General features: G+C 49.4%; 1 protein-coding gene across 1 annotated transcript in view; it reads right to left on the bottom strand.

The window, feature by feature from the left end:
* Positions 1 to 26,099, bottom strand: part of KDM7A (lysine demethylase 7A) — a 66,685-nt gene that overhangs the window by 24,136 nt on the left and 16,450 nt on the right. The window contains exons 4-11 of the mRNA XM_007952786.1: positions 18,333 to 18,471; positions 12,638 to 12,755; positions 9,630 to 9,790; positions 6,263 to 6,404; positions 5,788 to 5,974; positions 3,555 to 3,717; positions 1,879 to 1,966; positions 453 to 559 (exon numbers count right to left, since the gene is read on the bottom strand). Coding sequence (XP_007950977.1) covers positions 453 to 559; positions 1,879 to 1,966; positions 3,555 to 3,717; positions 5,788 to 5,974; positions 6,263 to 6,404; positions 9,630 to 9,790; positions 12,638 to 12,755; positions 18,333 to 18,471 — 1,105 coding nt within the window. The remainder of the gene's footprint in view (positions 1 to 452; positions 560 to 1,878; positions 1,967 to 3,554; positions 3,718 to 5,787; positions 5,975 to 6,262; positions 6,405 to 9,629; positions 9,791 to 12,637; positions 12,756 to 18,332; positions 18,472 to 26,099) is intronic.

The following is a 26,099-nucleotide window of genomic DNA, read 5'->3' as shown; positions in this document are numbered from 1 at the left end:
TACATATGATTTCTCTGTGCTGCTAATATATCCATGAACATGGAGAGCACAGAGTTATGAAACATCTCAGGCATCAGCAAAGGCCTTGAGGGAATAAGTCACTGGGCCTGGGGGCTCAGGAGCACGGTCCTGAGGGGTCAGCTGTCATATCACAGTGCACAGAGACAATCTTCCACCTGCCATTTTGGTGAGTAGCGAGTGGGGTCTTAAAAGCTTGTAAGCAGCCATCTAAGGTGCAACAATTGGTCTCTCCCCATCCAGAGCCAAGAATGAAGAAAATCAAAGATGCAGGGAAACAACTGGTCCACAAGACTGATGAACCACATGGACCACAGCCTCCATGACTCTGAGTCCAGAAAAACAAAATGCGCGACAGGCACACCCTTTTGTTAGGTGGCTGTTAGCGAACCAACAAACACCATGCATCATACATGCAACAAACTGTACATTACCTTTCAAGGTTTCCAGTAAGTTTTTGGCTACGAACCAACATATGGCTTCAAAGAAAGGGAATTTGAAAAGATCTGGTGTTTTCAGCCTTTTCTCCATCTCATAACACCTAAATGGACACAATTAGAAATAACATTTAATCAATGCATTTCAAACTTCAGTGTAGGTGACCAACTGAGGGAAATCAATGCAGCAGGCCCTGCCAGGTAAGGGCAGTTAAAGACCACCCGCTCCCAGAAACACCACATTCGAACCAGGTTGACCTGTGACCCTGTCCAGGCTCTGGGCTTAGCAAGTTTGACAGGAACTTTAGCAGGACACTCAGCGCACAGAGACCAACCTCTAGGCAGGCCTCCTGGTTTCAGAAGAAGGAATCTGATGATGGCTCTACTTGAACATACAGTGTGTTCAGAACAGTTTCCTGTGCTGGACAAGTGGCCACTGCACTTCAGTTCAAAAGGTGCACATGGCGCAGCCTACTCAGGCAGGGAGGAGGCAGGACCCACAGCTGCCACCATGTGACCCTGGTCTACCTGGGTGGGTGGGGACAAGGCAGGACCCACAGCTGCCACCATGCGACCCTAGTCTATGGGGGTGGGTGGGGAGGAGGCAGGACCCCCAGCTGCCACTGTGCGACCCTGGTCTACGTGGGTGGGGAGGAGGCAGGACCCACAGCTGACCGTGCGACCCTGGTCTACGTGGGTGGGGAGGAGGCAGGACTCACAGCTGCCACCGTGTGACTCTGGTACAGGGGCCCTGCAGCAGTCCCAACTTGCAATGACAGGTCAGGTCCACAGACACAAGAGCCATGTGCCCAGGCTTCACACTTCAGGCCACAGGAGCTGCTATCTCTGGTGACAACTTCACAGCTGCAGAGCTGGCAGGGCTCCTTCCCGTAGGTGACGCACAGCTACCACTGCCTCACTGAGGGAGGCCCGAGTGCTGGCCTCTCACTGGGCCTCCTTGGCCTCCAGTCTGACAGAGTGGCTCTCTGCCTGTCCGGCTGCCAGGGCACACAGATCCCCAGGGAGAGCAGGCCCCTTCGCCCATAGCGAAGGCAGGCAAGAGGTCTGGTAGCAGTTCTGACCAAGGGCTGTGGCACAGGGTGCCACGTGCCACCCCCAAGTTGAACAGGATTGGCCTTCTTCCCTTGCTGCAACCACAGCCAGGGGACAGTGCAGGAATTTTTATACAATTTTTAAACCGTGGGCAGCTGTTTAGTCTCCAACTGAATGAAGCAGTTTTCCATTCCAGAGCTAACTTGCATTAACATCTTAAAACAGAATTCTCTGCACAAAGCTCCTAGGCCTAGTGGGCACCCTGGGTCTGTCTCTGCTGGTGCGTGTCACACCGTTCCCCCTCTGGAACTTGTGAAGAACGTCCTGCTTTATAAAGGACAGAGACGCCTGGATTCCCGCCGACACCAACCTGAGCTGCATGCCGATGTTCAGGTTGTGCAGAAAGTTCCCCCCAAAAGCCATACAGTCCTGAGAAGTGAGCACAGCGTGGATCCACCCTGAAACAGGAAAAGCACGAGAGTCAGCGACCTTTCATCACTGATGCCAAGAAGTGTGCTCTCCGCCTGGGAAGCAATCAAGAAACGCAACCGCCAGCAGCCTGCTGCATCACACTCCAGGGCCGGAGAAGGCGGCGGCGTCTACAGGCCCCAGACCCACTCATTCAAACGTGTATGAGGTGCCTGTGATGTGCCAGGTTTGTGCCAAGCACCAAGGACACAGGCTTGCATCCAAGTAGACAACAGCGCCAAGGTGTCTATGGCTGCTGGGGCTTTTGTCAGTTTAGAAGCACACTCCCTTTAAGGACCCGACTAGTCATGTGGGTCTGGCTCAGGAAAGCATACATCCTGAGAGGACACGGGGCTGGTGAGCACACTAGCTGGAGGGTCAGCCTGACAGGACTGAACTCAAGGACCCTGGCAGAACAAGAGCCACAGACCCCATCCCTACAGAGAGCAGACTCCACCAAGGAAAAGAGATGCTCTCCTGCACTGAATCACGGAAGGCCATGGACTTCAAAGATCTCAGTGGCTCAGTGGGTAAGGCATTTGGCTGCTAACCAAAAGGTCGCTGGGCCAAACCCACCAGCCGCTCCACAGAAGAAAGATGAGGCAGTGCTTCTGTAAAGATTTACAGGCTTGGAAACCCAACGGGGGTTGCTGTGAGTCAGAACTGACTCGATGGCAGTGAGGGTTTTTTTGTTTTTATGGACCTATGAGGCAGAACTGGCTTGATGGCAGTGGGGTGTTGTTTTCATTTTTATGGTCCTGTGAAGGAACCCTGGTAGTGCAGTGGTTAAGTGCTTGGCTGCTAACTGAAAGGTTGGTGGTTCAAAGCCACTAGTCAACTTCATGGGAGAAAGGTCTGCTTCAGTAAAGATTACAGCCTTAGAAACCCCATGGGGCCCTTCTACTCCTTCTACTCTGTGAGTTGGAATCAACTTTGACAGCAAGGGGTTTTTTGGTTTATGGTCCTAGGACACCAGCAAGAAAGTGAGAAGATAACCCACAGAATGGGAGACAATTTGTGCAAATCATACATCTGATAAAGGACTCGTTGTCTATAATATATAAAATGCTCTTACTACTCAACAACGAAAAGGCAGATTATCCATTTACAGAACAGGCAAAGGAAATGGACAGACATTTCTCCAAAGAAGATCTACAAAGGGCCATTAGATACATGAAAAGATGTATCATTATTCATTAGGGAAATGCAAACCAAAATCATACGGTGGCAAAAGCACTGGGCTACTAACCAAATGGTCAGCAGTTCAAACCCACCAGCCACTCTGGGAAAGAAAGACAGCCCTGGAAACCCTATTGGGCAGTTCCACTCTGTCCTCTAGGGGCGCTGTGGGTCAGAATTGACTCCACGGCAGTGGGTGTGGTTTTGGCTTTGCTTCTGTGAAGATTGACAGCCTTGGAGACCCTGTGGTGCAGTTCCACTCTGTCCTCTAGGGGCGCTGTGAGTCAGAATCAACTCCACGGCAGTGGGTATGGTTTGAGGGACAGCGTGGAGAAATTGGAACCCTCCCTGCTGGTGGGAACATGAAGTGGAGGGTTGCGGAGAGGCCTGAAGCCTTACCTGTGGGAACAAATAAGGTATGTCCCTGCTTCACCACACATTTATAGCATTTATCCACCTTATCTCCAAAGAACACCTCACTCTGGGTCACAGAGGAGCTCCAGGATTCATAGAGGGCCACGTTTTCGTCTGTCGGCTTTATCAGATAAAAAATCTTCTCGCCCTGCAAGGAGGAAGCACACTGACTTTGAAAAAGGCAAAACCATGCTGCGGACGGGCTCCAGTGCCCAGCACGGTGACCTGAATCCAACTGGGTAACGGTCAGGTCTTTCAGGCTCAGGATGGCCTGTTTGTTTCGCACACCCAGTTGGTAGCTATCGCCATGAACAAGCATCTTTGCAGGCACCAAAGCCCCCCTTCCCCGGTAGGACAGCCAGTCGACCCCAGAGTACTGGAGAGGCCATGCAGAGAAAGGAAGGGAAAGAACCAGAAACGCCCCGGCCTCTGCTGTTCTCCAGGTGCGGCCATCCGTCCACGTCAACTGGCCGCCCACAGCAGTCACCTCTGCAAACTCGGCCTATCTCTGAAGATCTGTAGCTTGTGGTGACTGTAACATCTATAAACATGCTGCCTCCCATGAAATGACCTACGTTTGCTTGTGGGGAAAAAGGCAGGGGTTCAAGGACACAGGTCGAACGTAGCCCAGAGCACTGTTAGGGGAGGGGTGGGGGACACAGACCAAGATCTAGCTCCGTGGCACTGACAGTGAGTGACAATAGGACACTCTGTCACAGGAGAGACAGTTCAATGTGTGCCATCCAGTCTGGCAGCCACAGGCCACATAGGTGAGTACCAGACCTGTGGTTCCCGCTAACGAGGAACTGAGCTTTTAATGACATTTCATTTTAATCAGAGAACCTGGGTGGCTACTAAATGAGAGGTTGGCAGTTCGAGTCTAGCAGAGGCACCTCAGAGGAAAGGCCTGGCAATCTGCTTCTGAAAAATCGTCACTGACAACCCCATGGAACACAATGTTACTCTAATGTACATGGGGCCGCCATGAGTCAGACATGACATCGTGGCAGATGGCTGGGGTTTTGCCTTAACTTTCATTACTTAAACAGCCCTGTGTGGCTGGTGGCTGCTGGATTAAACAGCATACTTGTAGATAAAGTGAGGAGACTGTAAGTTGTGAAGCAGCAGTGGGACTTGTATGGGTGTGCCTGCCTTGGCCAGCCAGCTATCCTAGTCCAACCTCAAGGCCAGTGACAACTGTTACCGTGACTCCGTTCCTTCTCGGGTATTTGACTCAGGGAATGACTGCTAATTGCCCAGGGAGGAGAGGAAACAAAATGAGACAAGAAGGTAAGAGAGGACCAACTTAAAAAACACAAGGCCAAACAAGGAGTCCAGCTCGGAATGAAGGACGGGCCCTCCCCACCACACAGGACACTATAAGGTACAAAGACTTGGAGGCAGCTTGGGTGGGAAGAAGCAAGTCAGGAAACTTTTCATTCCAACAGCTTGTTCTCAACTTCTTGTTTCATCTCAAACAACTGACCATAGATTTATTCAAATCTCAGGATTAAAAAAACAAAAACAGAATGCATAATGTTTAAAGGTAAAGTGATAAATCCCACTTTAAAATGTCTGCCTTTGCAAATGTCAGGAACTCTCTGGCACTGTGGCTGAAGCAATCAGCTGCTAACCAAAAGGTCAGCGGTTCGAATCCACCAGCAGCTCTGAGAGAGAAAGATGAGACAGCCTGCTTTTGTCGAGACTGACAGCCTTGGAGACCCTGTGGGCAGTTCCACTCTGTCCTTTAGGGGCGCTGTGGGTCAGAATGGACTCCATGCAGTGGGTGTGGTTTGGGCTTTGCTTCTGTGAAGACTGACAGCCTTGGAGACCCCGTGGTGCAGTTCCACTCTGTCCTCTAGGGGCGCTGTGGGTCAGAGTGGACTCCACGGCAGTGGGCGTGGTTTGGGCTTTGCTTCTGTGAAGACTGACAGCCTTGGAGACCCTGTGGGCAGTTCCACGCTGTCCTCTAGGGGCGCTGTGGGTCAGAATGGACTCCATGGCAGTGGGTGTGGTTTGGGCTTTGCTTCCGTGAAGACTGACAGCCTTGGAGACCCTGTGGGGCAGTTCCACTGTGTCCTCTAGGGGCGCTGAGAGTCGGAAAGGACTCCAGGCAGTGGGTGTGGTTACCAATGTCATTTACAGCAGAGAAATATGCCAGGGGAAAAACATGAGGATTTCTGGTCAACAAGACGGCAAAGAAACACCAGTGCCTTACCCAGAGGACATGGTACCAGACTGAAGTGCCACCAAAGTCAATGTGGAAATCCGTGTAGCTGTCTTGAACGCCCATTAAGCAGTATTTCTGAACAAACGGCTTCGGGAAGACCGAGTCATCTGGCCAGTAGTTTTCCACCCAGGAGAGCTTTCTGGCTATCTCTGGGACTTCCACCAGTGCAGACATCCTTAAACACAGATATACGCATGTTCACAAGTGGTTGTAGCAAGAACTGCCAGCAGCATCACCCGCCTCAGCCTGGACCTGCCACAAACTACAAGGCCAGATGAAAGCCAAGACTCTAAGTTTAAAACACAGCTTACTTCCAACCATCCTCAAGGTGTCCCAAAGCAAAACTGGCAGTGCTGCCACCCCGGGACCACTTCGGACGTTACCCAAAGACACCGATCATTAAAGCACATTTCACTACCCCACCCCCTGGCATGCTACACAGCCCGTGTCCAAAGGTACTCACTTCGTATCCGAGAACTCGAGGCTGATGACGTTTAACACCTTTGGCCTGGGAGGGTTCGTGAAGTATTTCACATAATTGTGAAGAGTCATTTTGCTGTCGGCCTGCCTGGCCACATCAATGACGTCTATCACTTTGTCACCACCTGCAGATGGAGAGACAAGTCTTACTGCTGGGCGTAAGGGCTGTGGCAACAGACGCCCTGCACAGAAACCTCTCTGGTACGATCGGTAAGCCACCCATAAAATGACACAGCCTAAACAAAGACTCTTCCCACAGTCTTAACCTTTAAGCTCAACTGGAACTCTGGAAATAATGGCCTTCTTTCAGAGAAGAAGTAAATCAATACAGCAGCACGAGTCACCCTCAGTGAACCTCGCACGGTACATAAGCCTTCCTTCCTGCGATGACTGCCTGCGTGCAGCTCACGCTGACCAGATAGATGCAGCATGCGGCCTGGGGCCTGGGGAGCGTGTGGACGTCCAGGGGCCCAACCCCTCATTTGTCCCCTCTGCTCTCTAACACCTAAAAGCCTCACTGTCTCAGTCTCAAAACCTGACCAGTCAGCGGGGAGCCAGAAGCACACACGAAGGGTCCGCCAGCCAGCTAGTGCTGCCCTTCCTACTTGGCTTCCAGAGAAAAAAGCAAGTTAAAATAAAAGAACACTCACTGCCATCAAGTCCATTCGGCTCACAGCAACCCTCCTTGGGTTTCTGAGGCCGTATCTCTGCGGAAGTAGATCGCCCAGTCTTCCTTCCGAGGAGTGGCTGGGGGGTTTGAACCGCCAGCCTTCTGGTCAGCAGTCAGATGCCTCAGGCACTACGCCACCAGAGCTCCCACAAAAAGGGATTAGGAAGCAGAAATTGGTTTGAATTCAACCTAAACCCAAGCCCAGTGCTGTCAAGCTGATTCCAGCTCACAGTGCCCCTAGAAGACAGAGCACAATTGCCACATAGGGCTTCCAAGGCTGTCAGTCTTTACAGGAGCACACCGCCTCATCTTTCCCCCATGGAGCAGCTGCTGGGTTTGACCGCTGGCCTTGCAGTTAGCAGCCCAGTGCTTTACCCACTGTGCCATCAGGGCCCTGGCCGTTTGTGTCAGTGCCTGTGAACGAGCTCTGAGCTGTGGTCACTCCACGTGTCCCACTGCCCCACTGCCCTTTGTCCCTGGGAAGTAGCACCAGCTCTGCATGACAGGACAGGGCGGGTGGGCTTCACCCTACAGCACCGCGCACCAGACCCGAGGGGAAAGTAAGCAAATTCCCTGCTCTTTCATGTGACTTGCAGGGTGGGGAGTGCTGCCTAATGGGCTCCTGAGTCTGACCTTTAGGGGGCACGACGGTCCTGTCACCAGTGCCTAACTGAGGGAGATGCTTGCCTTGGTGCACCAAAAAGTCAGCTAGCAGGCAATGTAAGCCTTTTTTTCCTATACTTATTTCCCTGAATAGAAACAGCCAGGAAGACCCTTAACAAGATGGACTGACACAGTGGCTACAATATGGGCTCCAGGACAGCACTGATTGAGGCTGGCACAGGACCGGGCAGCGAGCACCTCATTCTGCTGTACATGGGGTCGCATGAGCTGGAACTGACTCGACAGCACCTAGCAACAACAGCCACACTTTCTGTTCCACTAGCCATTGATTTCACAGTGCCATGAGGTTTCGGGTAAACCCTCGACTCATCCCTGATTTACCAAATATTCAAAATTTGCTGCAGATGAAGTCATGACGTTTGACTGGATTTCCTAAGGGACACCACCATCCATGAGAGTTGTGTACAGATGGCTGGATGAAGGGTCGCTGCTCTGAAGGAGGTCCGCTGGGGAGCTGTGGTGTGGTAAATTACACAGTGTGGCTTTTCCAGCCCTAAGACTTTCTAAACTCCATGGTGGGCTTTGCTGTGAGCAGCCGAGTCGCTCCTGATTGTTAAAGTTATCCACCTGGGGTATTTCTGTTGGGAGCAGCATGAAATAATTTTCTGGGAAGTTCGCTCTCTCTCAGGTGTATGGAATTCTGATGTTGGGACTGGTTTGGTCACTCTGCCAGGCTCAGAAGGAGCCCTCCTCGAGGCAGAAGGAATCTATCACCGTCAGGCTGAAAGACACGAGAGACACGCACTGCTGGGAGAGAGACTGAGAGAGACTGTCAGCTGAGAGATGGCAGGCTGAGAGACTGAGCGTGTTCCTGAACTTGAATTGTAGCCTGTTGCTTCCCTAACAAACCTAATAATCTGTGAGTTCTGTATGGCCACTGCGGCGAATTATCGAGCCCAGCAGAGAGGTGGTGGGTGCTGCAGGAGGAACAGCTGGGGTCAGGGGTGATGAAGGGGCTGGAGGGAGGCAGCATGTCTGGCCTCGCAGGGACAGGCCTTGGGCTACTGAGGGTGATGCTTTCTTCCTCCTGTGGGGTTAGAGGAGGTCAGAAGATGTGGCCTCCTTGCCCCTTTGGCAGGAGCTGACCTAGGATCATGGACTCACAATGTGGAGAAATGGTAGATGTGAGAGCTAAGCTTCAAACCGTCTCTGCACTGCTAATGTCAATGAGAGCCACGTGCAGTCGCTGCATCTCTCAGTACCAGGACGAGAACCAGGAAATGACAGGAAAGGTCAGCAACGCAGCAACAGGCAGGGTTTCACCTTGTTTTGAAGCTTTCCCGCTCTCACAATCACACAGTAAGTCTAGAAGTCATTCAGTGGCAACAGGTCGTCAACACCAAGGCAGGTTTAAGAGGTTCTGCTCCTTTTCTGTGTCCTGGCAAAGTGGTTAAAGCACTGAGCTGCGAACCCAAAGGTTCAAACCCACCAGCTGCTCCGCGGGAGAAAGATATAGTCTGCTCCTGTAAAGATCTGTACTCTTGGAAACCCTGCGGGCAGTCCTACTCTGTCCTCTAGGGGGTGCTGTGAGTCGGAATCGACTAGATGGCAGCGGGTTTGGTTCTGGTCCTCTGTGTAGCAGAAGGCCACCAATGCAGGATCCCAAAGATTAATTACAGTGAAAAGGCGGCTGGTGTGCTCAGCCAAGGGCTGTGCACTGGGACCTACAGATGCCTAGAGTCGGGCCAGTCCCCAGATGCGGCCTTTCTTCTGGTATCTACACCCCACCTCAATAACAGCGTTTCCTACCCAAACACTCACGGACTCCATCAAAGCAGATGGTGAGGCCAACAAAGTTTCACTCTGTTCCTAATAAGTGCAGGTCTGCTGAGAAAAAAATCATTTTCCTCCAAGGGTGATACCGAGTTTCACTTTCTCAGAAACAAGAAAGTGAACTAAATGAACTTCCTTTCAGTAAACTGCTGACATTACTGGACATTGACCACTATTTTCTGTTACTGTGTTTGCCCAAGAGCATGAAGATTCAAGTTCGTACCTACGTAGCGTTCCACATCCACCACAGAAAAGGTAGGCGGGGGGAGCCTGAGCCCGAGGTCCTCTAACTTGGGGACCATGATGGGGACGTCGAATCCATGCTTCTCCAGGTACCTCTGCGTCAGCTGGGCACCGTGCATCTTTACAATGACCTCATCGGCACTGAGGAAACACAGGGGAAGCGTCCTCTGTAGGCAAGTTCACACAAAACTAATGCAGTGCAGTGGGGCTGTGCACACCCTGCCTTATTGATACGTGTACGTCATGTCCTGATCCCAGTGTGTGTGTTATTTATGTCATCATACCACATATGACAGACTCTCAACCTATCACACCTACTTCCACTTTTTATAACACATTTCCAAAACTCCTTTTTATGGTTGGAACCCACCAGCCGCTCCACAGGAGAAAGATGAGGTAGTCAGCTTCGGTGAAGACTGACAGCCTTGGAAACCCTATGGGGCAGCTGCACTCTGTCCTGTGGGGTTGCTGTGAGTAGGAATTGACCGGCCGGCAGTGGGTTTGGTTTTGGTCTTTGGGTAGCTCTAGGAATCGGTGGAGACTCAGACTAAAGGCTCAGGTTGGTAACACTGTACCCTGCAGGAACATGGAGTAACAACTCTAGGGCCACTGTGCACATGCACTGGGACAACAAATAAACACTAAACACGTGGATGGTGGATGGCGCGAGGCACCTTCTCACTGCTGGAGCAGGAAGTTTCCGACAAGCATGGGGGATGTCTCCTGCCCTGATAACTGTCCCCAACCCCTGTCACTCCCTTGGAATGGGACTAGACATTTCCTGTGTTGTGAAGACTGTGGCCTGGGCCCTGCCCTGGTCACCATGCTCCAATGCAGCTGGACCTCACCCTACACTCACTTCAGGCTAGGAGACCTGGGGTCACTGCCCACCACCCAGGATGGGAAAAGCTCACTTGTCCAGACAAAGTGGGGAAAACCAGCAACCATATAATGAACTTTCCCAACACTCACCTTATTCAAGCATAGTTCTAAGAGCATGCATTTCCTACTTTTTTGCTTGAAAAATGACCTTTTCTTTATAAAATAATAATGGAAAAAAAAAAAAAAAAAAAAAGCCACTGCCATGGAGCTGATTCCAACTCACAGCACCCCTAAAGCACAGAGTGGAATTGCTTACAGGGTCTCCAAGGCTGTCAATCTTTATGGAAGCAAAGCCCAAACCCACTGCCATGGAGTCTATTCCAACCCACAGCGCCCCTAGAGGACAGAGTGCAACTGCCCACAGGGTCTCCAGGGCTATTAATCTTCACAGAAGCAAAGCCCAAACCACATCCACTGCCTGGAGTCGATTCTGACTCACAGCGCCCCTAGAGGACAGAGTGGAACTGCCCACAGGGTCTCCAAGGTTATAGGTCTTTGCTGAAGTGGACTGCCTCATCTTTCCCCCAATGTGGGTTCAAAAAAATCTTTGGTTGGTGGCCAAATGCTTTAACCACTGCACCACCACCAGAGCTCCTCAAGAGATGGTAGTTGGGTTTCAGGGTTTGCTGGGCTTTTTTTTTTTTCCCAAAAAAAAAAATTTCAAAATAAAATGCAGAGACAATATTCATAACTGGGAAGACAACTGTCCTTGGGCTAGACACCTCCACAGGAGCATTTGTTAGACATCCTGGGGCTGAACAGACCCACTGGCACTGATGGGCATTGCGGGGCTGTCACTCTGTCCAGGGTAAATCCTGTTAGAGTTACAGGAGACAATGGGGAGGACAGGGATAATAACTCCTCCCTTTATGTTGTACACTTCTGGGTTAATCACATCCAGTATGTTTGATTTAGCCATTTTGTTACCCTGCTATGTCTTTAAATGATGTGAAGGCTTATAGGGTTAAACAAAATAAAGCCAAAGACCTTTAACTGATGGTCATTAGGGTCTGGGCATTTGTGGTCACCTCATACCCGCTCTCCTTCACACTCACTGAGGGGGGAAACCACACAGGACTAGCCTGGTGTCTCTGCCTCGCTGGAGTCACAAGCCCACTTGAAAATACATTCTGACTGAAGCTCTATCTCCCCCCTGGGAAATACCCGTCCCTACACTGACACTAAGTTGTACACTTTCCCGGACTCCCAGCCTCTCCGCCCACCCACAGGCACAGGCTGGAAACACTGGCCTCAGGCTCCAAACCAATCAAGTGTTTTCCAATGAAAAGGAACAAATGGTCCCATGATTTTTGAAACTGTTAGAGGAACAGGGCCTTTAACACACAGAAACCACAAGGAAACGTTACATCCCACATGTGCTTGCTTTCTCTCGGCTGGTTCCAGGGAGCCAATCACAGACATGTACCATTCATGCTTTTCTATGAAAGGATTAAGGGGAGGTGGACAAGAACCCCATCACAGTGGAGACCTAGCGGGGCAATCCCGACCTCAGCTGCACGACGGGATTCAAACGTCACCTCTGCTCCTCTGTAACCTGCCGGCCAGGAGTGTCTTCACTCTGAACACAGGTCAGGCAGCGAGCGGGAAAGCATCTAAATCCGTGTGGTCCAAAGCTTAGTCTCTGAGCCACAGACAATGCAGATGCATTTCACTGTCCTTTATGAGAAAGCCCGGACTGCTACCACCAGAGACTGGGTGACAGCTGTGGGGGCCCGTGTGCTGGACACAGACAGACGTGGAGACAACGTTGAGAGGAAAACAGAAGGGGTTCTGGGGTAGCAGGACAGAGCCAGACAGGTGCCTATCCCAGGAGCCAAGTGCTGGGGACAGTGCCATAGACCCGTGCATCTCAAACGTACTGACTGTGACCCAGAGTAAGAATCAATTGTCCATGGCAACCAGTATCTCACATACAGTATAGAAGTTCCACAGAACCAGGCTTACCAAACCCTGTAGTTACAATGTACTGATTCTTTCCTGCTGCATTCGATTGCATTAAAAGACAGCAAGGAGGCCGCGAGCCACGTGTGACAAGCGCTGCTGAGAGACCACCCGCTCCCACCCCGCTGGGCTTTCATGGCGTACCTTGGGAAGACTCGCGCCCGCAGCTCCGTCACGAATGCCCTGGTGCCCGCCTGCACCGGTTTGGAGCCGTCATCAACCTCCGTGCAGTCATGCCGGTGCCAGTTCCTCCTCTCCTTCACTGGGTGGTGAGAAGACAGAGAAAGAGGTGACGGCTGACACTGTGCACTCCGCACGGTCACAAGGGGCAATCGTAGCTTCAACAGGAAACAAGTTGGCGATGCATGCGTGTCCAGGCCAAGAGAGTACACTGCATGCTTTGCAATGCGGCGACTGTAGGTACGAACAGTCCCTGGGTTACCAATGGCCTACTTAGGGACAGCTACTTGTCCTGTAATGTGATGTCAATTTGCTCTCACTTTGGAAAGACTGAACCAACTCCTACTTACAGCAAATACTTCATCACAATTGCCCACACCTGCTGCATGGGCAGCTTTTAAACCATGGAGAAGCCTTTTCCTGACTCAAGTCAGGCTGAATCAGAACCGTGCAGCTGTTTCAACTTACCTGCAATTTCAACTTAAAGACTTCCTTAGGCTTGAGGACACACTCAGAAACAGATCCCATCATAGACCAGGGACTGGGGGACAAGTACTTGTACTGATGTCTGCAACGTAGAAACGCATCTCTAACCAGGACAGCAGATGGCAGGACAGCACGTCCATCTGTGCACCAGCCATGGGAGCACCCACACAGCTATCAACTGGTCTCTAGTGACATCAGTCCAGGCTTTCTGATGAAGGATAGTATCCCACATTAAAATGTTAGTGGTAGAATCTAGATGGTGGGTTTATAGGTCTCTCTCTCACTGACGTCAAGTCGGATCCGACTCACAGCGACCCCTCCTTGGGTTTCCAAGGTGGTATCTCTATGCAAGTCGATTGCCCAGTATTCCTTCCAAGGAGCAGCTAATGAGTTTGAACCGCTAGCCTTCTGGTTAGCAGTCAAATGCCTTAGGCACTATGCCACCAGAGCTCCCGCATGTTACACTAACATATACAATTCTCGACATAAACATTTTGTCATATATCAACTCCTGGCCTCAAAAAATAGAATACAAAAAGCTACATAGGACAAAACTCTGCAGAACTTGTGAATATTCCCTTTCCCCAGGTGTTAACAGGTAGCACTCTTTTCCTCAGAGCACGTGACGAAAACTGGAAAGTCAGCACCCAGCATCTGACTTTCTCATCCACCTTCTACCATCTCCTGGTGCCATCATATGCTGATGCCGTTGTGGTTCCTGTATCCGAGCGTGAGCACGCTGACTAGCTCCCGGAGGCTCCAGAAGTGGTGAGAAGCCAGCTCCACGTGCTGGAACATGATGGAGGGTAAGAGGGTGGTTCCTGTATCCGAGCGTGAGCACGCTGACTAGCTCCCGGAGCCTCCAGAAGTGGTGAGAAGCCAGCTCCACGTGCTGGAACATGACGGAGGGTAAGAGGGTAACACCACGAGTCTGAAAAGGGTGCTGCCGCTCTACTGCTGCCAAACAAAGACCCTAACACTCCTCCAGCGCCCAGCCCAGGCCAGATCCTGGTCCTGAATTTTCACATCCTTGCTGTCCTGCGAAAGCACTGCCCAAACCAGAAGTCCCCCCAAGGCCAGCACTCCGTGGGCCTGTGAACGCAGAGCCCCCTGTGGGAGAGGGTCCTTCCAGGTTAGTGGGTCTCCAACGTCGGTGGGAACGAGGAGGGTACTCAGAACACGGTGGAGGAGGATGCTGACCAGCACTAAGGAACAGCTTACAGACTCCAAAGGCAACAGCAAGCAACCCGACAGTGGTAACCAACCCGCCGATGCTGCAGGAACCTGGGGAGCACAGCCTATCACAACAACCAGAGAAAGGGACAAAGCCGCGGTGTTTTCCAGACTCTCGACTTCTTCAGGTCGAGCTCTGTGTATTTGCTGTAAAATTCCTTCAAGTTTTCCTGTCTGTTGGAACATTTCCATAATAAGCTTCAGGGGGAACAACTTATAATTCTAATGCACTGCCGTGGAGTTGGATCCGACTCCTAATGACCCCCCCCTTGGGGTTCCGAGGCGGTATCACTACAGAAGTAGACTGCCCAACCTTCCCTCCAAGGAGTGGCTGGTGGGTTTGAACTGCCAGCCTTCAGGTTAGGAGTCAAATGCGTTAGGCCCTACGCCACCAGAGCTCCTCTATAATTCTAAGTCACTTCAATCTTTCCACTTAGAAAGATCATCATAATACAATACATTGGATGTGCATATGGTCAAGGAAAAGCCACATAAAATCTTCCACAGGGTTGGACACCAGCCTTGCTGTATGTGAGAGGCCAAGACAAGACTGCCAAGGAGCCCAAGGTGAGAGAGTAAAACCCACTTTCTAAAAGGTTCACTGAAAAATGGAGAATCGTCACCAAGCAGATGGAGCTTTTCTGGTCTTGAAGAAAGAAAAGAACCAGAGGACACGCAAGCTAAATGATGAACGAGAAGGGCCCCCGAGGCGTCCGGCCCGGCTGCCCTCACGTGAAGCCACGAGTTTCGGGCACAGCCCATCTCCTTTCCGGCTGGGATCGCAGTGTTGCCCCCGCCTACTTTCCGCACCGTCTCGTGAGCCCGGCCCTTAGGACACATTCAGAGGCAATCTAAGGCAGCCGACGATTCCCGATGTCAGTGCATGCAGTATTGTCGTCTGTTGATTCTTACGAGCTTAGCTCATTCTGAGTTTTGCTTCAAACACTGTTGAGATCAATAGTCACATACACGAATCTGCTTCTCTGATTAATTCCTCGGGAGACGCTTCTAGAGATCTGGGAGAGAAACTGTCAACATTTTGGAGACTCTTGCAACGTGTGCCAAAACTGTGTCCAGAAAAGAGGTGGCAACGCCACGCCCCACCAGTGTTACAGAATCGGCCACTTCAAGGCCTCCGTGGACAGCAAGCATCGGCATCAGGAGGAGAAAAGGCCTCGTTTGACAGGAGGCCTGGAGCGACGCGGCTCTAATCTGCAAACGGCAAGACGAGCTGCAGCAGTCCAGAGCGCCGGCTTGGGTCCCCCTGCGGCTCTGTCCAGTCCCCTGCGCCTGTGCCGGTAAGTCGCTGGCGTTCTCGCCTGAGCTGGGAGACAGCACAGGGCACATACCGACTCAGTGCAGTGCCTGGCGAGTAATAAGCGGCCTGTTACTCATGTGATTTCTGGAAGGCTGGCTGAAAGACACCAGCAGCCCATCGGGCCAGCCCATTTGAAACACTGTCTGCCTCAGCAGCTGGCTGGATGTCTACAGGGAGGAGCCCAAGCCCTCCGGAAGGGTGTGTCAGGCGTGGTCACAGGGAAAGGAGGGCCAGTGGTGTGTCTGCCTGAGCCTGGCAGGCAAAGAAAAGGTGTGTGAGTGTGGGGTTGTTTTCAATACCTGCCCCTCAAAGAGAGTTAGGAATTCCCACTAGGAGGGTAACGTCTAAATCCACCAGATTAAGTGGTATCTTGCTGGCTAAACGGCTTACAACAAAGATTCCTGGGAAACAAGAAACCCTGGGTAGCAACTGAGAGACTTAACAGCAGAGGAAAGAGAGAACTCAAATTAGGGACGGAGGGCGCGGGGTGGGCGAGGTGAGCCTGAAGTCAAGACAACCCAGACTCCAACTCCTGGGCATTCTCCGCGGGCTCTCAGAGTTGGACTTCCGCCCAGAGACAGCCAAGGGCTGGCCTTAGTCGTTTAAGGACGAGAAGCACAGAAGGATCAGAAAGCAGGCCAGCTCCTCTCTGAGCGGTGAGTCTCAAAGAGTGGGTCATGGTCTGTCACGCGCTGGAAAATCAATGGAGTGAGTGGGCCGAGCTTTTTAAAACATTAAATCCTATTGCAAATAGACTGCATCACTGGTGGCTGAGTCTGAAACATCCCATTATCCGCCCCATATAATCACCTCATTAGCTCACAGAAACATAACTCAAACTCTTTCACTTGGGTATTCTATGCTTAAATTCTAATCTAAAACTGACAAATTTTAGTTCTGTTTCCTTTGAGATAACAATCCAGTTTACTTCCTCTAAGAATTACACTTGATCAAAAGCGCTCTCAAGTTATATGACATACTTTAGTGCTAGTGGTAAAACTACACTGTAAAAACATTTACGACAATAAACTAGCCAATTACACATGCAACAACGTTAACAACTTGCTAAGCCTCAGGTTTTATACATGGAACTAGCAAAACAGATCATGTGTATTTGATAAGGATGTATCTTAATACATTCCTATAGCTCAGAATCCTTGTAAGGAAATTAGGAAAGCTTTTAATGTTTCTAGCAAAATAGATGGGCAGTCAACTGCTAGTAAGTGTCTTTGAAAAAATTATTTGCCAATAACCTTAGAATAAAGTTTCTATTGGGAAAAAAAAAAAAAAGCGCTAGAGAAAGAGCTGCATTTGAAACAGAGTCCAAAAGGCGGGCAGTTTCCCGGCATCAGACCCCGAGATGTATCAGCCACCCTCGGGCAAAGGCCCCTTCCAGCTCCAGCGTGCATTTCAGCTCTGTGAGCACAGGAGCTTCAGTTTGCGTCTAAAATTTTAAGAAAAGAAATAAGTGACACAATCCAAAGCCTTTTAAATAGTTTTCTCCAGTCTCACATTTGGACAACGATAATTAATGCTTCAGCTCATTCTTCTGAAACAAAAACCGACCCGTTGCTGCGAGTCAACGCCGCCACGTGTTACGGGGTGGAGTGGCCCACAGGGTTCTCTGGGCCGTCACCTTCCTGGCACCAGCTCGTCAGACCTGTCTCCGCGGTCCTGCTGGGTGGGTCTGAACCACCAACCTCTAGGCTGCAGCGTCCAGTGCAAACCGTGTGTGCCACTCTGGGCTATTTATTATCATTATAATGAGGCATACGCCAAAGGCAACAACAACAACACGTGACACGGATCGATTGCTGGGAGGATCCTGAGGCCCTTGCAACTCACACCCTCTCAGGAAGAAGAATGCAGTGAAACGGGTGGTCAGGCCTTGTCCCCTTGCCTGCACCTTCCCAAGGACTGCACGAGAGGGTATCAGGGACAGTGGGTGACTAGGCATGATTCTTGGAACTCAGTATGATGAGAAAACCCAGAAAATGTAAACTTTTAGCTGATCAAGTAACTAATTTTCCCCTAAAAATAAAATGCCTATGTGTACATTAAAGTCTTATTGTTATTCTACACACCGCTCTAGTGATGCAGTGGTTAAGGCATTTGGCTGCTAACCAAAAGGTTGCCAGTTTGAACCCCCCAGATGCTCCAGGGGAGAAAGATGTGGCAGTCTGCTTTCGTAAAGATGAAAGCCTTGGGAAGTCTACAGGGAAGTTCTACTCTGTCTTCTAGGGGCGCTGTGAGTTGGGATTAATGGCAGTGGGATAGTGGGCCCAATAATACTAATGAAAGATCTGTTTGTTTTTTTAAAATTTATGAAGTGATAAAAACGGTTTCCAGAACCAGAAAAATTCTTTACCCCATTTCTCAAATTGAACGCTTTGAAAATACGCACTTGTCTGGGGGTTTTCCTGGTTATTAAGAAAGATGGTATTTTTAATCTTTCAACTTACTTACAAATATAGACAAAGAAATCCTTTCTAAGTATCTTCAGTAACATTGTCCCTTTAATTCTTGATGAGTACAAATACAACTAATTAGAGTACCGTTAAAACACCATCATGTGCACGTGAAGCTCTAAATTTAATCTTTATTTATGCTTTTAGTACTTACTCAAAGAGGAGCCATGGAGAACCGCACAGTTGGGACAGTGATACAGGTCAATGTCAAAAGCATGATGCTCCTCCACTCCAACACAGCTACGATTAAAGAGGGGAAAACAGTCAGTATGCAAGTAAGTGGAAAGGCTGGACTGAAACAGATTGGCTGGAATTTAGCTCAGATATGTACAACCACCTCACCAACAAATTCTGTAGAGAAACATAGAGACGTGTACAAAGATAAATGGATTCTCTTCCTGGCACACCTGCCAAACACTTCTGGGGGAGAACAGACCAAATCCCTAGGAAGTGGTTCACCATCAGCAGCAGCAAAGACAAAAGAAGTAACGCAATCACAGCCCTTGAGACCCTCAACCACTGTGTAAACACCACCGGACTTTAACACGCCCCCTGGAGGTAGTCAGTAAGTTTGGGTGATGCCCCAGCTGGGTAGCACACAAGACCCAACGGTGCTGCTCTGGGTCTCACGGCCACTAACCAGTAGGCTGGTCACGGTGCTGTGCCGGACCACCACCTCCCGAAGTCCAGTGCACAGAAGGAGGTCTCTGACCCTCTGAGAACGAAGGAGGTCACCTTTCTCACTCAGAGATCACTGGGCTGAGAACCAAATGGAACTAAGGCATTTCCATGGGGGGGAAACAGACTTCAGTTGACAAGTGTCCCAATGAAGTAGCATATGGATCAAATTAGCCAGAATGTTGGAAGGAAAATTAGGTGATGGAAAATACAGATAAGAAAGTAAGAGCCATAAATCATAAAATGAGAAATTGTAACATGCATTTAATCAGAATTAGGCAGAAACAAAGAGAGAAAAAGGCAGAGATAAAGGCTAAGAAAGTCCAGAAATAACGCAAGACACCAGTCCAGATTCAAGAAACCCAACAAATTCCAAGCAGGAGAAATAATCACATCACAGTGAAACTGCAGAAAACACAAGACAGAACATCCCAACAGCCGTGAAACGCAAACACACAGATCCTCTGCAGAGATGAGGGACTTCTCAAAGCAAGGAGGGAAGCCAGGGCAGTTAGACTGCCGTCAGCATGTGTCAAGACAGCATCTGCCAACCTGGAGTCAGAATCCAGGGAAGATGTTTCGAGGAGGGCAAAAAATTAAAACCACCGTGTTTGCAGACAACGAGGCCCTGGTGGCACAATGGCTGAGTGGCTGCTAACTGAAAGGTAGGCGGTTCGAGTCCAGCAGCAGCTCCACAGGAGAGAAGACTTGGTGCTCTGCTCCTGCACAGATGACACAACCCTTCGGGGCAGTTCCTCTCTGTCCTCCAGGGTCACTGAGAGGCAGAGGGACTCTACGGCATTGAGTAAGGGTGGGGCTGCAGAGCTGATTACTGTAAATGCTGTCAACAAGCTGTACACATGGAAGAAGCTCAACTGGCTAACGTTGTGTGACAGGTACAATAATGACAAAACAAAGGTGTGCTGAGGCTGCTAACATACAACCCAACACCTCATGGGATTTGCTTCAATGGGGAAAGAATAGTCTTTTCAACAAAAAACGTCCAGATGGTCCAAATGTCAAAGAGTGAGTCTGGGGCCTTCCCTCACACCATATATGAAAATTCACTCCAATTGACTCACAGACACAATGAAAGAGCACAGACTATTCAACTGCTAACACGGAGGACACAGCAGTCACGGGAGTATTATGACCTGCGTCGGCCAGTGGTTCCGTACCTGACACCAGAATCACCAGGAGTAAAAGAAAAACCCCACTTGAAAAGGGTGCATTTTATGACATGCGGATCATAGCTCAATGACGTTATCAAAATAGAAGTCTCCTAGTTTCTCAAACCCCAGGGTTTAACTGTTTGATGGCATTTCACCAACTGTAATGGCATTCCATTTTATAATAGGGACAAAAGACATACGACAATAGCTGGCCAGGGGTTTTCTGGAATCCTAAATTCACAGTTCACAGCCCACCTTGACATACAGAACACCAGGGTTTTGCTAGCTTTGTGCCAGACAATCCTTGAGCGCTGATTTTTATGTCAGGTCATGTGATCTGACACCAGCTGGGGATGTGAGAGTGAGCCCAACACACATGGTTGTTGCTTCGTGGGACCAACGATCAGACAGTGGTGAGAGCCCACAAAAGAAACAATTGAAATTAGAGGAAGTGAACAGGATGCTGAGAGACACCAAGCCTTCTTTAAGGAGGGAAACGGTACATGCAGACGGCAGAAGGCTGAGACTTGCTGACGAGAGGGTCAGGGTTCCAGGCTGCAGCCTCAGTGGCTCTGCTCAGCAGTGGGAGGCAGTCAGCTGAGAAGAGGAAGGCAGGTGTGAGACAAGAAACCATACGACCCAGTCCGTCACTTCTGCTGACAGACAGACCGACCGGCCAGTTTGCTGGAGAGCTACACAGCAAGGTCGTGGGGCAGTGTGGTGAGCCCCGAGTAGGTGTGCTAGCAGGACCAAGCTGCAGACTTCAGAGGGCAGGAAAGGGCAGGGAGCTGAAGATACCCACAAGGGAGTTGCACAAGGATGACGGTGAGAGCTAAGCTGGAAAACAAGGGCACCAGACTGGGGGAGCCATGAGAAAATGGGGGGACGGCTGGAGGGTCCACTGTGCTCCTAGCACTGCCTCAGCACAGGCCCCGAGCAAGTGAGGAAGCATGAGGAGAGGCTCTCAGACTCACGCAGTGGAAGTTCAGACTCTGAAATAGTCAGTGAGCAGTTTAAGGAGCTATGCTGGCACAGTGTCTACGGCCTTTGACTGCTAACCAGAAGGTTGGTGGTTCAAACCCACCAGCCACTCCATGGAAGGAAGGCAGGTCAATCTACTTCCTGCAGAAAGATTTATCACCTTGGAAACCCAAGGAGGGGTCGCTATGAATTGGAAGCGACTCAATGGCAGTGCGTTGGGTTTTGTGGTTAGTGGTAGAGTGATTAAAGCATTTGGCTGCTAACCAAAAGGTATGTGGTTTGAACCCACGAGCTGTTCCACAGGAGAAAGGTGAGGTGGTCTCCTTTTGTAAAGAGTGACAGCCTTGGAAACCCTATGGGGCAGTTCCATGCCCTACAGGGTCACTGTGAGTCAGAATCAACTGGACAGCCATGGGTTGGGTTGGGATGGGTTTTATGTCTTATATACCATGGCCATATTTCTCACTCTCAAAAAGTGATGGTTACATCAAAAGAATTAAGAAAAAGAAAAGTTAGATACTCCCTGGAAATCAGCCTGTATCTTGAGCTCACCTATGACTATCTAAGATACATAAGTGAAGCAACTCCTACCAGGCTCAACTGAGGCTTAGAGGACAAAGAGGAGATCGGACATTCCAACGCATTTAAAAGCAAGGACACTTTGGCCAAAGAGCCAGTCCATTTCCAACTCCTCACCTTCACCATCGCCCCACAGACCCTCCTGCACCGGACCGTCAATGGTGTCTTTAAGTTTTGACCGATTCTTATTAACTGACCAAAACACTTAGATCTACTATTGTTAAAATTATTCAAAACAATAGCAAATTTGGTGAATTGGGAAATCTTTTAACGTAATCGTATCAAATATGACTTCTAAAAGTCAAACGAACAAAGATGTTCCTGAACCAAGCAACTTATTTCGGATCTTTGAGGAGCAACAGAAGCATTTTAAGCTTCTCTCTCAGAGGGAGCTTTGCACTAAGTCTCTCTCCAGCCTGTCCACTTCACCCTCACCCACAGCTCTTAAGAATATCCTGGAATGAGTACAACTCTGACAGATGCATAAAGAACACAAGTAGGGTGGCACAAAACGCAAACCTTGGGAAGCAAATTTTGAAGGAATCACTCTCCAACCTGGTACTGAACCTCCTTCAGCCTCTTCCCTCTGTTTACTTCTCTCATGAAAACCTTCCTTCAGATACAAATCGCCACACTTTCCCTAAAAGCAAAAGGTTCCGTGTTTCTTAGACGACTGTGGGGAGCAGGGGGATTTGCCTGTGGGGAAACAATGGGGGGTGGGTATTGTCCAACAGGGGTGACAGTCTGACCTCCAGTGAATGGCGCTCATCCTTAGAGAAACCCATCCTTAGAGACCCACCGTCATGTGGCAAGTAGGTGAGCAATGACTTTAGCACTTTCTAGTGTCTTCATCTTCTGAACTGTGCCTTAGCCAGCATTTTCTGACACTTGAGGAGAACAGAGTTGATGACTAACCAGAAGTCCCTGGGGTCTGCCAAGTAGTCTCCTTTTCCTCTCTAGATAATGTTGCCATTTATATCCTCTACTCTTGGTGTTAGAAGAGCGGGTGGTCAACTCTTGGGTTCTGTCAGTGGACTTCATTCGGTATCGCTCTTGCTTTAAATGCACCCCAGTCTTTTCCCAAACTACCTTTCATTGCCTAGGCTTCAAGGCCCAGCTCAAATCCTGCTCCACAGAGAAACTACTTGATCACCCACAGAAAGCCCTTAACATTCGACTGATACCTTCCCACTTAATACTAACTTCTTTCATATACCCGATCTCCTGCGTTGAGTTCTTTAAGCACATACAGTGGCCCCTAAACATGAAGACCGGGAACCTCTGTTCACTATCACTGTGCTGAAAACTGTGGCAACATTTCCCTAAACACAAAGACCCCGGGAACCTCTGTTCACTATCACTGTGCTGAAAACTGTGGCAACATTTCCCTAAACATGAAGACAGGGAACCTCTGTTCACTATGACTGTGCTGAAAACTGTGGTGACACTTGAACAACTTTAAAAAAAAACTGTTTAGCTTCAACTTTTTACCCTAGAGAAGAATTGGGTACAGGAACCATACAGCTTGTAAAAAGGGAAAGATCTTTGAATACATAAATTGGCAGCACATTCAGCCTTCCTTACAGGGTAGAAGGCGTGCCAAGCCCAAGCTTTCACCTGCATACAGAAGTGCCCCTTCTCACCCGAAGCAGCTGACCACGAGACTCTCCATGGGGGCTGTGACCAGAGAACTGAGTCAGCATCAACCAGGAAGCCCCACACCAATACCACCAAAGGGGCTTGGGCAGTGGCCCTCAAGGTGAACGAACTCCAGGACGTGTCGCTGTTGTGGCTAGACGCTGTGGGGTTGGTTGCAATGCGCAGGGTCCAGCGCCCGACAGGACAAAACGCTGCCCAGGGCAGCACCACCCTCCCGGTCACCGCTGTGTCTGAGCCCATCGCTGCAGCCACGGCGCCACTCCGTGTTCCTGGTTTTTGCTGACCTCTACTTTTCTAAGCACAACGTCCCTCTCCAGGGACTGGTCCGTCCTGATAACACGACCGGAGAACGTGAGACGAAGTCTCACCACACCTGCTTTCTAAGGAGCATTGTGGCTGGCTGGCTTCCGAAACAGATTGTTCGTTCTTCTGGCAGGCCACGGTACATTCAATATTCTTCGCCAACACCATAATTCAAAGGCATTGATTCTACCTCAGCCTTCCTTATTTATTGTCCAGCTTTCACATGCACGTGAAATGACTGACAGCCACATGGTTTGATACACTCTGCTCCTCGAGGTGACATTTTTGCTCTTCAACACTTTAAAGAGAGAGGCCTTTTGTAGATTTGCCAAGCGCAATACATCGTTTGATGTCTTGACTGCTGCTTCCATGGGCACTGATTGTGAATCTAAGTAAAAAGAAACCTTTGACAACTTCGTTCTTTTCTCAGTTTATCATGATGTTGCTTCTTGGTCAGTTGTGAGGATTTTCATTGTCTCTATGTTGAGGTGTAGTCCATACTGCAGACTGGAGTCTCTGCCCTTCATCAGTAAGTGTTTCACGTCATCTTCACTTTCAGCAAGTCAGGATGTGTCATCTGCATATCACAGATTGTTAGAGTCTTCCTCCAATTCTGATGCTGCACTCTTCTTCATATAGTTCAGCTTCTCGGATTATTTGCTCAGCACCCAGACTGATTAAGTGTGGTGAAAGGATACATCCCTGACACACACCCTTCCTGATTTTAAACCACTCAGTATCCCCTTGTTCTGTTTGAATGACTGCCTTCCTACAGGTTCCTCATTAGCACAATTAAGTGCTCTGAATTCCTATTCTTTGCAATGTTATCCATAATTTGTTACGATCTACACAGAGTCAAACACCTTTCCATTGTCAATAAAATGCAGCCAAACATCTTCCTGGAATTCTCTGCCTTCAGCTAAGATCCATCTGACATCAGCAATGACGTCCCTTGTTCCGCATCTTCTGAATTCGGTCTGAATTTCTGACAGTTCCCTGCTAATACACTGCTGCAACCATTTTTGAATTATCTTCAGCAAAACTTTACTTGTGTCTGATATTAATGATATTGCTTGATAATTTCCACATTCTGTTGGATCACCTTTCTTGGGAATAGGCACAAATATGAATTTTTTCCAGTCAGTTGGCCAGGTAGCTATCTTCCGAATTTCTTGACGTAGAGGAGCGAGTGATTCCGACGTCGCATCTGTTGAAAACCTCAACTGGTATAGACACACCTGTTATACTGCACTTTGCTTCACTGTGTTTCGCAGATACCTTACATGTTTTACACATCGAAGGCATGTGGCAACCTGAGCCAGGCAAGTATCTCGCACCATTTTTCCAACTGCATGTGCTTCGTGTCTCTGGGTCAGTTTGGCGATTCTCACAATATTTCAAATTATAGGCACAGTATAGTGGAAACCTAACTTCTGCATGCACCGGGGGACCAAACACCACCACGTGGCTCATTGCACTATGGTATCTGCCTTACTGAGATGGCCTGGAACTGAACCCACAGTCATCTCTGAGGTATCTTGGATTCCACCAAGCCCTGGAGCCCCGTTTTTCACCAACGCCTTCAGTGCAGTTGGATTTCTTTGAGAACCATCGGTTTTTGATCATCTGCTGCCTCCTGAAATGGCTGGATGGCAACCAATTCTTTGGTACAGTGACTCTGTGTTCCCCCCATCTTCTTTTGATGCATCATTTAATATACTGCCCACAGAAGCCTTCAATACTGCAACTCGAGGTTTGAAGTTTTTCTTCAACTATTTCAGCTTGAGAAATGCCAAGTGTGTTCTTGCCTTTGAGTTTCTAACTCTAGGTCTTTGTACGTTTCGTTATAATACTTCGTCTTCCTGAGTGGCCTTTTGAAATCCGTTCAGCTCTTATACCTCACACGGGAATACAGAGGATCATTTATAACTGGTCCTCCTGTTTCTTTTGTATCTTAATTCTGGGGTCAGTTTAGATCGTGGGACAGCTCTAGACCAAGCAAGGTCTATGCAGTCTAGTCCCATGACACCAGACAAGCCAGTGCCAGTGGCTTCAATGGGATACATAGGTTTGGAATTAGACCGACTTGATTTCCAGTTCTACTAGTTTTGACTGTGAGCAGCGTTCTAATCACTTGGAGTCAGACTACACACAACAGAGGATATAAAGCAAGGATTTGGCACTGAGTAGGAAAAAAAAAAAAAACTGCCATCAAGTCGGATCCGACTCATAGGGACCAGGACCCCTCCTCGGGTTTCCAAGGCAGTAGTATCACTATGGATGTAGATTGCCCAAGCTACCTTCCGAGGAGTAGTTGGTGGGTTTGAACTGCCAGCCTTCTAGGGGACAGCAAATACAGTTAGCAATAAATGGCAGCCACGAGCAGCATCACTGGGGTTCTCACGGGGACCAGTCAGCTCATATAGCTCTGGGCCACAGGTGGGAGCTGGGCGGCATGAGCCTCTGCGGGAAACTAGGCTTTACAAGTAGGTTTTTTTTCTTTATGATTAGATATTATTTTCTTTATGATTAGCTATTTTTCCTTCAAC

The sequence above is a fragment of the Orycteropus afer genome, unplaced genomic scaffold, assembly GCF_000298275.1.
Source record: "Orycteropus afer afer isolate SDZICR_OR568_19922 unplaced genomic scaffold, OryAfe1.0 scaffold00358, whole genome shotgun sequence".
Classification (NCBI taxonomy): Eukaryota; Metazoa; Chordata; class Mammalia; order Tubulidentata; family Orycteropodidae; genus Orycteropus; species Orycteropus afer.
Note: the sequence above shows the minus strand (reverse complement) of the source record. Positions and strands in the feature narration are given on the sequence as shown.